Genomic DNA, 12,300 nt, shown 5'->3' with positions numbered 1-12,300 from the left:
GGATAACAGGCAGCTCTGTTAAGTTGGGAGATTATTTATTTTTAAAGAATCAATTTTTCATCTTCTTCCGCAATCCCAGTTTAAAACTCAGACGACTCATGGCTGAAAAAGAGAACTTCTACCTAAGATTGGATCTTGGGGTGTACAGAGTATAATGACACCTCTGTTTTATCAACATAAAACCTCCTTGGTCCTCCAAAGGGTGAATTTTCTGTTCGAATCCTGGTATATCTGACTCCATTTAATGAATGATTTTATGCCTCAAAAATATGCCCTATTATTTACCTAATTTTTTTAATAAATAAATTTCAGTAACTGAAATGTGAATAATTCTAACCCTGACACAGATGTTCATTGTTAGATATTGTTGTATCCTTTACTTATTAAAAATTTTCTTGTGATCTTTCATTTTAAATATTTCATGCAAGACAAAACAAAACAAATATATTTAACAGCTAAATGGATATTTTCAAAATTCGGTGAAATCTTCTTTCTCATTGCTTTTGTGACTTTCTTGTAGTCTTGGAATATTGAGTTCATTTAATATTTTCCAATAAATTAATATTTTCCAATAAATTAGTATATTCCAATAAATTAGTATATTCCAAAAATAAATTATATTTTCCAATAAATTAGTATATTCTTCTGCAAGAGGTAATGATATTGATTTGTCAGAAATGGGGAAGGCTTTCTATAGATTATAATTTATGACAATAGAAGGATGGGCTCTCCAAGAACAAAACTAATTGAATCACTTCAAATTTCAATAATGCCATTGCTTTGGCTCTTAAAGGTAATATTTTGCTTTCGAGAGTGTCATTTAAAATGAACTTGTAGATGTAAACGTTAAACCTATATGAGTTAATATATGAATTATCATTTAAGACTTTAGCAGGAATTAGTGGACAACTTTTAGAGATAAATTGAAATACATTTTGTGCCCAGTCAGAAATAAGTCTAGCCATGAAAACATTCTTCAAGAAGTGCCGCCTACCTGGTTTTCACCTCTCTAGGCTCAGAAGCTTTATTTTAATAAAAAGGAATAATACTTGGTAGAAAAAATCTGGAAAAGTATCTTATTCTTAAATTTGAGACTGTATGGTCATCATACATGGTTCATTGAGAACAATTGCACTCATAAAATGAAATCTAAGCACGTTAGTATCACTTAGGGCTCCAGCAGGAAATAGATGGCATGCTCAAGGAAGAATTCAAGATAATGTAATGCAGAGACTAAAAGTAGTCTTAAGGGAACCAACAAATGATAATGAAGCACCCAGAAACCCAGAGATTGAGAGCAGGAAGCTATTATCACCTGTAGGCACAAAGGTACAAGGAGATAATGTGTGTTGTTGGAACCTAACAAGAGTTAAGGCAATGATAGAGGGGCAGGCTGACAGGAGCTGTGACTCTCTAGACTGAAGAACAGAGCCATTACCAAGCCATGGCCCAGCAGGTCCACCAAGGAGAGCATAGACCTGACCTCTCATTTTCCTTGGTCTTTGATCTCTTACTGGAATAAGAATATTCCAGTAGAATATGACACAATGCTTATGGCAGGGCTGCTGCTTTTACTTTCTGCAAAGTAATCTCTTTTTTATTCCTTTTTTTCTTTTTTTGCTAAAGTTTGCTTAGTACCATGCCTGGAGTAGCTGATTTCAATGAAGCATTTCTCTCTTTGACATACTCCCTAATATCCAGGCTCCCTGGTGCCCCACCATCTATACTGGGATGGTTTTTATCAGTCCATTTAGCTGTACAGCTCTCTCCTCAAACAAGTTGCCCTGTCTTATACCTCCTTCTTATAGTCATGGCATTTCATTCACCTTGGCAATGGGAAGGATTTTAAAATTTATTTTAATGCAGGAGATCACTTTCTCACTGGAGTGAAAAATTATGTTTTAAGACAGGGTCTTGCTCTGTCCTCCAGACTGGAGTGCAGTGGCGTGATCTGGGCTCACTGCAACCTCCACCTCCTGGCTCGAACAGTCCTCCCACTTCAGCCTCCTGTGTGGCTAGGATCACAGGCATGCACCACTAAGCTGGGCTAATTTTTGCATTATTTGTAATTTTTTTTTTTTTTGTAGGGACAGGGTCTTGCCATGTTGAACAGACTGGTCTCAAACTGCTGAACTCAAGAGATCCACCTGCCTCAGCCTCCCAAAGTGCTGGGATTATAGGTGTCAGCCACTGTGCCTGGTCTGAATTATTTTATTTTATTTTATTTTATTTTATTTTATTTTTGAGATGGAGTCTTGCTTTGTTGCCCAGGTTAGAGTGCAACGGTGCAATCTTGACTCACTGCAAGCTCCACCTCCCGGGTTCATGCAATTCTCCTGCCTCAGCCTCCTGAGTAGCTGGGACTACAGGTGCATGCCACCATGCCCAGCTAATTTTTGTACTTTTTAGTAGAGATGGGGTTTCACCATGTTGGCCAGGCTGGTCTCAAACTCCTGCCATCGTGATCCACCCGCCTTGGCTTCCCAAAGTGCTGGGATTACAGGCGTGAGCCACCATGCCTGACCTGAATAATTATTTTTAATGTCATCAATGTAAGTGTTGAACATCTTTTGTCATTCTGCTCTGTTTTTTATTTCTTTTATTCTGTCTGGTTCCTTTACATTGATTTACTTTCTTTTTTCCTGTTTGCTTACAATGCTATGAATTAAATGTTGATATTATGGTAAATGTTAATACATGATAAAGTGTGTGTCTGTGTGTGTGTTCATAGTGTGGTAAGAAGTGTTCAAATGGTCTTACAGGTTAACAGTGAATTAAAAATCAGGGCTGGTGTTACAATTGACAGACTTGTTTCTCAGAGATGGTGGCTTGCTTTTTATAAATTATATCATTCTGCTTTGTCTCCTTTTCTACTCCACTCAGATTCGAAATCAGAGCAAAGCCTCCGGGTCTGGGCTCTGTGAGGGAGATGAAGTGGTTTCCATCAATGGCAACCCTTGTGCAGATCTCACCTACCCTGAAGTCATCAAGCTCATGGAAAGCATAACAGACTCTCTCCAAATGCTCATCAAAAGGTACAATGGATTTGCTGGAATATGTATTTTCTCTTGAAGCTACATGGGAATAATTATAGCTTTTACTACATATATAATTTGTCATTTATGGAGAAATTAGGGGTGCTTTGTACAAGGTTAGTACAGTTAAACAGAAACACAACTGTGTTTGAAAAATAGTCAATTCTATTCAACCAAACTTTCTGGTTAATTGAGAATTAAGTTGAAAATCCTTGTTTAAAGCACTTTGTTGAAAATCTTAGGTATTTTAGCCTCCTTCCTTAGAAAGCTCAGTATATTGAGCATAACTTAATATTTCTTTGATAGATCAAGATTTTGTGATGGATCAGAATCACTCAATTGTAATTATCAGATGGACAGATGAATTTAAAATGTTTAGATATTAGACCGTTAAACTGTACAATTTTTCGTTAAAAGAGGATGACTAAGAAACAGAAAAGAGAAACGACAACAAAAACTTACAAGCAGCCAGATTTCTCCAGTAAAACCAATATTTGGGGATGGACAAAAGCAAATGATTAGAACAAGGTTTTTGCACTACCAACACAAGTCATTTGGGAATTCAATCTCTTCAAATACCACTATCCCCACGTAGTTGTATAACAATATAAAAGAAACCTTCAAATATAAAAACAAAAGAAAACAATGAGGACAATAACAAAAAAAACTACAGCATTGCCATTTTTATGGTGTACAAATCACAGTACAGTCCATACTGATTTTGCAACAGAAGCCCTGACTATTGCATTATAATGAATCCAGAAAGGAAAGCTTTGACTTCCTGGAGAGCAGCTTTTAGGAAGATGTCAGAGGACATCTCAAGATGAACCTCAAAGTCCTCCAGGTTTTTCCTCAACTCTGCAGAAGCACTACATACAGTTCCCCCTCTGCTGATCATTCAGTATGATTCTCTTCTGGGATAAAAATGAACTCACTATGGCCAAAATCTTGAGACAACAATGGAAATCTAGTATTATTCTTATAATCTAAATATTTACCCATCAAACCCAGTGTTTAAGGCCTGAGAATCCTTCCTTCATATTACGAAGAGAAAATAAGTTTATAAAATATGTAATTTGCTAATACACAATTAAATTTATAAAATAAAAAATTTACAAAATAAGTAACTAGTTGGTAGGATTCAAAGTGGAATCGCAATTGAAAATGAAGTCAAAAGCAATTATTATTATCACCACCACTACCACTATTTTAAATATCTGAATATTGTTTCCTGCAATAAATATTTCTCTCACTCATATCACTATCATCTATCAGTGGAGGACAAGTGTTTTTACTTTTCCTGAACTATTGCCCAGAGATAGCTAGGTAAGACTCTTTTAAAATAACTCCTTTAGCATTCCGTCTCTATTATCTTAAATGTTATTCAAATAAGATTTTTAAAATTCTATAATTATGACACATAAATTGTGGACTTGATGAGTACGTATGTAGACTGATGGGAAATGATTGTTTTAAGGCATAAAGCTTTACTCTCTCATGCTTTTATGTTATTTACTCATGTCTATATATTTTACTTCAGCTGCTGATAAATGTTAATATTTATCTGGCCATTTGTCTGTATTCCAGTCTACAAGGCTGGCATGAATTGAAACTATTCTCTTCTCAGCTTCACAATTGATTGCTAACATAATTCAAAGTGATTTAATCTATTTCCATCCCAAGGTCTTCCTAAATTAAAACTCTCTGACCTTTTGGTACCCTCAAATTCAGTTTAACAGTGTATTGAACATTTTCTATATAATAATGATCTAATTGGCTAACATCATGCTTTTTAAATACTCTATTATAATGTTGTATAAATACTGTATTACCAGGAAGCTTTTCCAATTACTTGCATATAGAGAAAGGTGCATTTTGTTTAACTGTTAGTTTGTTTGTATTTGGCTTAGTTTTCTTTTGCCAAATGCAGTTGAAAGCAAAGTTAGGAGTAAGTATTTTGAGCATTGGTCTGAAATTGCACTACCACATAAATTCTAAGGTAAATTCCTTTGAGTAGAATACAAGTACAAGCTCATGCCCTTCAACTGATGTTCCCTGCATTAGTCATAACTATCTTTTAAGGAAGGAGGAAAGGGGCAAAGATAATTATGCTGCTTCTAAAATTAAAAAAAAAATACGAATACAAAAATTGAAGGCATTTCCTACAGCTGTTCTGTGAATAATACTTCTAAAAACATTTACAGTTTAAATTAGAGTTTCAGAAAGAAGTTATTTAACTCTTAAACTGACATGGCTTCTTCTCACAAACCCAAATTTGCACAAACAACCGGGAAGATCAAATCAAAGAAATGTGGTGTACAGCTCTAGGCTCCTTAGCTGAAAGATAAAGGAACAGTTTCACTTCAGATATCCTAAAAAGAAAATGCTCCAAGAAACAGGTTCAAATAGAAGAAAGGGAGACATTTCAGATTATAAATACTCCATGACTTAATGATTCATTGCAGCATGGAAAGGATTTCTCTTTACACAAGAGTACTGGGCTGGGTCCACTTATTACAAAACACATGCTCACTGGGGCTTAAAAAACAGCTTCTATTTCATTCCTTTCAAGAAAGCACAGCCTCAAAAAGGCCTTCTTGAGTTATCTGTAAGTTAAGATTGATCTGAAGGTGCTGGATATGTTTATCTGACTTCATAATGTCTAGACTAAAACTTAGTCAAAAAGACATTGAAATGTTTTGTCACATTCTAGCAAACTCATTATCGGAGATACCCAGATTCCAAGTACTTACAGATAAAGGGGATCCATGTTTTTTGTGTGTTTTTTTTTTTTTTTTTTTTACAAATAAAAGCTGAATTTAGGATGGATTCAGGTTTCATAATCTTGCGTAAGCGTTTTGTTGTGCTTTTAAAAAAGTTTATTTGGTATCTCTTTAAGTAATAATATGAACATATTGCCACCTTCTGTTTTCAAGTATGTTGCAATTGACATTTAGAAGAAAATATTTTGACTATATCATGTATTAGACATCACAAAAGTGTCAGGAAGTTCTTTGGCAGATGTAACATAGTCTGATTTAAGTGTCTGGAATGATTTTTCTGTGTGCAGACCATCCAGTGGAATAAGTGAGGCTTTGATATCTGAAAATGAAAACAAAAACCTCGAGCATCTCACACATGGGGGTCATGTGGAAAGTACCACCCTGCAGATCCGACCAGCCACAAAGACCCAGTGCACACAGTTCTTCCTCACCCCTGTCAAGACTGAAGTTCCCCTAGCTGAGGATCAAAGAAGTGGTCCCGATTGTGCAGGGAGCTTGAAAGAAGAAACAGGCCTGAGCTACCAGAGGGCTCCCCAAATGCCTGACTCCCAAAGAGGACGCGTGACAGAAGAGCTGATCTTAAGGGAGAAGATAGAAGCCGAACAGCCTGGCCCTGTGGTTGAGCTGCAACTGTCCCTTTCACAGGAGAGACATAAGGGCGCTAGTGGCCCTGTAGTGGCTCTCCCGGGACCCGAAAAATCTAAGTCTCCTGACCCAGACCCTAACCTGTCACATGACAAGATTGTCCACATAAATTCGATCCCCACTAATCAGAAAGCAGACCCTTTCCTGAGGTCCAGCAAGATAATCCAGATCTCCAGTGGCAGAGAGTTGAGAGTGATCCAGGAAAGTGAAGCAGGAGATGCGAGACTGCCCCGGGTGGAAGTGATCCTCGACTGCTCTGACAGGCAGAAGACAGAAGGGTGCAGGCTTCAGGCAGGAAAGGGGTGTGTGGATTCTCCAGTGGAAGGAGGGCAGTCAGAAGCACCTCCTTCTCTGGTATCCTTTGCCGTCTCATCAGAAGGCACAGAGCAGGGAGAAGATCCACGCTCGGAAAAGGATCACAGCAGACCTCACAAGCACCGAGCGCGGCATGCACGTAAGTTCTGCCTGGGCTGTCAGAAGGAGCTTTGGAGTCGGGGGCATTTTGCTGCTTCTTTGCTTGCATGAGTTTTTCAGCAAGATTTTTCTTGTTTCTCATTGGCTTAAAGAAATATTTAATTAATGCACAAAATCACAAATGTGAAATTGTGGAGAATACCAGTTTCTAAATGGGAAGCAATAAGTCTGAACTTCATATAGATTTAAACATTTTTCATGAATTTATTTTTATCCCCAAAGGCACAGGAACTGTTAAAGAAAATAATATTGTCAATGTGCCTATTCATTTTGTTTCAGAAAGTTGAAATATTTCATGTTAAAATAGCATAAGAAAGCACTTGAAGTCATGTGGACTCAGTTTAAATGTCAGAAACTGTTGAGTCTGCTACTGAGAGGTGTCTTTAAAATAAAAGCTCTACCACTGATATCAAAAGCAGATCCTCGTTTTGAAAAAAATCATTGTGCAGCTTGATGATGCTTGCAGAAGTGAGTTTGACAGACAAGGACATATGTATAGTGAGGAGTTACATGATCCTCTCCGTTTTGTAAGTCTTCATTAGACTGCAAAGTGTTTCATCTACCTTCTACACGCAGAAGTCAGTCTCCAGGGCCATGTGGAGGTATTTAAATGTCTCCAAACATAAAATATATTTAAATTCAGTGCTTTGTATGGCATTTTGTTTTACCCAGGGGAGAGAAGACAAAAAGAAGAATAGGGATAAGAATTGCAGTTAGGTGTTAGGATTTCTGTTGTTTTATTTATTTATTTATTTATTTATTTTTTTTTTTACTAATTTTGGAATTTTATTTGAGGATGTAAAGGCTGACAGGCAAAGGCACTTGACTGTATATATGATACACAATGGCAATGAATTCAGTTATTCAAAGTAGAATCTTAAGTCTTCTAACCTATTGTTATTCCTTTCAAAGCATATTTTTAGCATAACCATTTGTAGCTTTATTGGCAAGTGTTGTTAATCATTCCTTATACTTTAAGCATCTGTAGGCCATCTTCACATTTATAGCATATTAAACAAGAGTATTGAGACACCATTCACATACCTTACATGTTGGCAGTGAAGTTAGCAGCAACTGTGCAACTGTGACTGTCAGTTTAATAAGTTGTATAACACTAGTCAAAAAAGGAATTATATTTAGTAATAACCTCAGTTTCAACTATTTTTTCTCTAGAAAATTTGATCACCAGTAAATGCCTGTAATCATATTATAAAATTATTTCCTTGGATTATATTTTATTTTTTAAAACTTAACCATTAAGTCTGTGACAAAAAGAGCTAATTTTCAATCATAAAATAGTCAAAAAAATTTTCTTAATTTTCCACTTAACTATTTTGAGAAATTAAAAAATTTAGGGGACTCATACTCATTATCATTGAAAACATGATGTAATTATAAATTATAAATGATAGATGCTATATGTTTAGTTGCTATAAATTAATTTGCCACCAATTTATTTTTTATAATAGTAATAATGAAAGAAAATTTTAAATATTTTTATTTTATAACCATCATATTCTTGTTTTAAATGACTTGATTTCTGCATCAGTTTTTACACAGTTAAGTGGGTCACAAGTCAATTTTTAAATTTCTCCAAGATTCATTCTTGCTGCAAGGAAAGTAATATTGTATTTCCAAAATAGCAATACATTTACCAACAAATCTGTCTAGAAAACTTTGTAGCTACAGCTTCTTATATGTATTTACAATAATGTCATATTTTGAATTTTAACTAATTATTGATTCAGTACCTTCAACGATTAATTCAGTGTTTCAAATTTGTATTAATCCAGTAGCTGTGAATGGAAAGATTTGGGGCAGTTGTCAGAGTAAAAAAAGAAAAAAGAGAAAGAAGAAAACCTAAATAGCTAAATTCATTACATTAAAACATTTAGAAAATTTTGAAACATCTTCGTGGGACACTCCTCCCTTTTTAAGATTCCTGGAAACAGTTTTATATTGACACTTTATTTTAAAATATGGAAGTATGAGATATATCTCATCTTGTTTTTCAGAAAATATTATGTCTTTATGTCCTTCTTAATTCTAATTTTATCCTATTAATTGGCATTTACTAACCAGTTTTTATTATTAAAGTGGAAGGATCTCTAGAGAAACAAATGTATGAAACATATATTCTAATCAGCATATATAAAATGTTTTTATGTAAACAAATAGAACAGTATATTATTGTAGAAGGAAATATGTTAAGAGAAATAAGAAAAAGAAATGTGTTGGATTCCTTCAAAATTCAGTACTCAATGACAATTTTATACATATTTATTTTCCCCCAGGAGAGTTCATTTCTGAGTTGCTGTGGTGTCTTCCTTGAACTCATCAGCTCAATATAATTTTTTTTTTTTTTTTTTTTACTCTCCCTAGGGCTCAGGAGGAGTGAAAGCCTGTCAGAAAAACAAGTGAAGGAAGCAAAATCTAAATGCAAAAGCATTGCCCTTCTTCTAACAGATGCTCCCAACCCCAACTCCAAGGGGGTGTTGATGTTTAAGAAGCGACGTCGGAGGGCCAGGAAATACACCCTAGTTAGCTACGGTACTGGCGAGCTTGAACGAGAGGCGGACGAGGAGGAAGAAGGTGATAAGGAGGATACATGTGAAGTAGCATTTCTTGGTGCAAGCGAATCAGAGGTGGATGAAGAGTTATTGTCTGACGTTGACGACAACACACAAGTTGTGAACTTTGACTGGGATTCTGGACTGGTGAACATTGAAAAGAAACTGAACAGAGGGGACAAGATGGAGATGTTACCAGACACCACAGGCAAGGGAGCCCTCATGTTTGCCAAGAGGAGGGAGAGAATGGATCAGATCACAGCCCAAAAAGAAGAGGACAAGGTAGGTGGAACGCCAAGCAGAGAACAAGGTGCTGCCCAGACGGATGGCCTGAGAACTATGACTTCTTACCAAAGAAGGGAGGAAGAGTCGGTGAGAACGCAGAGCTCTGTGAGCAAAAGCTACATCGAGGTGAGTCATGGTCTTGGCCATGTTCCTCAACAGAATGGCTTCACTGGGGCATCTGAGACAGCAAACATCCAGAGGATGGCCCCCATGAATAGAACGGCCAAACCCTTCCCAGGGTCTGTGAATCAGCCAGCCACCCCTTTCTCGCCAACCCGAAACATGACGAGTCCTATTGCTGACTTTCCTGCACCTCCACCTTACTCTGCAGTCACTCCACCCCCTGACGCCTTCTCCAGAGGGGTATCAAGTCCAATTGCTGGCCCAGCACAGCCCCCTCCATGGCCCCAGGCTGCCCCCTGGTCCCAGCCAGCCTTTTACGATTCATCTGAGCGAATAGCTTCCCGAGATGAGAGGATCTCAGTGCCAGCAAAAAGAACAGGAATATTGCAGGAGGCCAAAAGGAGAAGCACGACAAAACCCATGTTTACTTTTAAAGAGCCCAAAGTAAGCCCAAATCCTGAACTCTTGTCACTGCTTCAAAATTCAGAAGGCAAACGGGGCACTGGAGCTGGAGGTGATTCCGGACCGGAAGAAGACTACCTCAGCTTGGGGGCAGAGGCTTGTAATTTCATGCAGAGCTCCTCTGCCAAACAAAAGACCCCTCCTCCTGTTGCTCCAAAACCTGCTGTCAAGTCCTCATCCTCCCAACCAGTAACTCCAGTTTCCCCAGTCTGGTCTCCAGGAGTGGCTCCCACCCAACCTCCTGCCTTCCCCACATCCAACCCATCAAAGGGCACCGTTGTCTCCTCCATCAAAATAGCCCAGCCTTCTTACCCTCCTGCCCGGCCTGCAAGTTCTTTGACTGTGGCTGGTCCCTTCAAAGGACCACAAGCAGCAGTAGCCAGTCAGAATTACACACCCAAACCAACAGTTTCCACAGCAGCAGTCAATGCTGCTCAGCCTGGTGCAGTGGGACCATCCAATGAGCTTCCAGGAATGAGCGGGAGAGGAGCTCAGCTCTTTGCTAAGAGGCAGTCGAGAATGGAGAAGTATGTGGTGGATTCAGACACGGTGCAGGCCCACGCTGCTCGAGCTCAGTCTCCCACTCCATCTCTCCCGGCCAGTTGGAAGTACTCCTCCAATGTCCGAGCACCTCCTCCTGTGGCCTATAATCCTATCCACTCCCCCTCTTACCCACTGGCTGCTCTCAAGTCTCAGCCATCAGCCGCACAGGCCTCCAAACCCGGCAAGAAAAAGGGGAAGAAACCCCTTAATGCATTAGATGTCATGAAGCACCAACCGTATCAGCTCAATGCATCCTTGTTTACTTTCCAACCTCCAGATGCAAAGGATGGCCTCCCCCAAAAGTCATCAGTCAAGGTCAATTCAGCCCTGGCCATGAAGCAAGCTCTTCCTCCCCGGCCAGTGAATGCTGCCTCACCTACGAATGTGCAGGCTTCGTCAGTGTACTCGGTACCAGCCTATACCTCTCCTCCTTCCTTCTTTGCAGAGGCCTCCTCACCAGTCAGTGCATCCCCAGTGCCTGTGGGCGTTCCCACCTCGCCAAAGCAAGAATCAGCCTCATCATCTTATTTTGTGGCACCAAGGCCAAAGTTCTCAGCCAAGAAAAGTGGTGTCACAATTCAGGTGTGGAAACCATCTGTTGTGGAAGAGTAATCTTGTAGCTGAAGCTGAGTGTCCACTTTGCTTGAAATGAATTGTTTGCAGTGTTTCTTGAGTCCCTGAGAATGCCTAGCAAAGTCCTCAACTTACTTAATTTCAGATATGTCACCTCCTATTCTGGGTCCAAGGAGTATAATATTTTTAATGAGTCAAAAATCCAACTCAGATTGACCTAAAATATATTTATCTTCTTTGCACACTTAAAAAATCCAGGAGCACCCAAAAATAGACATGTACCATTATATTAAGTAAGCAGGATACTTAGGATTTGTGCTGTAGCCACAAGAAAGACAGTGATCAGTGATATCAAACATCAGGAATCAGCCTTTACGTAACATAACAGCTGTGCTCCCATGCTGAAAGGTTCAAATGTAGTGAAAGTATAACCTATATTGACTGAGATTTCCCTTTTAGGTAGTGCCTTATCTCTATTACTAGTGTTAAAGGAATAAAGAATCTATCGAGGACAGGGAGCAGCTCTGGTCTCTCAATCTCAGCCACCCGTTTGATATCACAGAGAAGGTACTCGGAGGGCTGTTGGAATGTATATAGTTTAGTAAGAAGTGGGTAAGAAAGAGGGTCTTAATAATTACTGAGCACTTATTATGTATTAGGTTTTTTGCCAGATGTTTTCACATATATAAACTCATTTCAGAAGACTTATTTAAAGTAAATGGGGCGGGCATGGTGGTTCGTGCCTGGAATCCTAGCACTTTAGGAGGCCGAGGTAGGAGGACTGCTTGAGGCCGGGAGTTGGAGACC

General features: G+C 38.5%; 1 protein-coding gene across 3 annotated transcripts in view; it reads left to right on the top strand.

Annotated features, from left to right (window-relative positions):
• Positions 1 to 12,300, top strand: part of SYNPO2 (synaptopodin 2) — a 174,562-nt gene that overhangs the window by 133,254 nt on the left and 29,008 nt on the right. The window contains exons 2-4 of one of the 3 annotated variants that reach the window (XM_050792331.1): positions 2,884 to 3,035; positions 6,106 to 6,917; positions 9,320 to 11,502. In XM_050792331.1, the coding sequence (XP_050648288.1) occupies positions 2,884 to 3,035; positions 6,106 to 6,917; positions 9,320 to 11,502 (3,147 nt within the window). The remainder of the gene's footprint in view (positions 1 to 2,883; positions 3,036 to 6,105; positions 6,918 to 9,319; positions 11,503 to 12,300) is intronic. The other 2 variants (XM_050792332.1, XM_050792333.1) reach the window with 2 other exon arrangements.

Source organism: Macaca thibetana, chromosome 5, assembly GCF_024542745.1.
Source record: "Macaca thibetana thibetana isolate TM-01 chromosome 5, ASM2454274v1, whole genome shotgun sequence".
Classification (NCBI taxonomy): Eukaryota; Metazoa; Chordata; class Mammalia; order Primates; family Cercopithecidae; genus Macaca; species Macaca thibetana.
The sequence above is the reverse complement of the archived record's forward strand: the minus strand, read 5'-3'. Positions and strand labels throughout refer to the sequence as shown.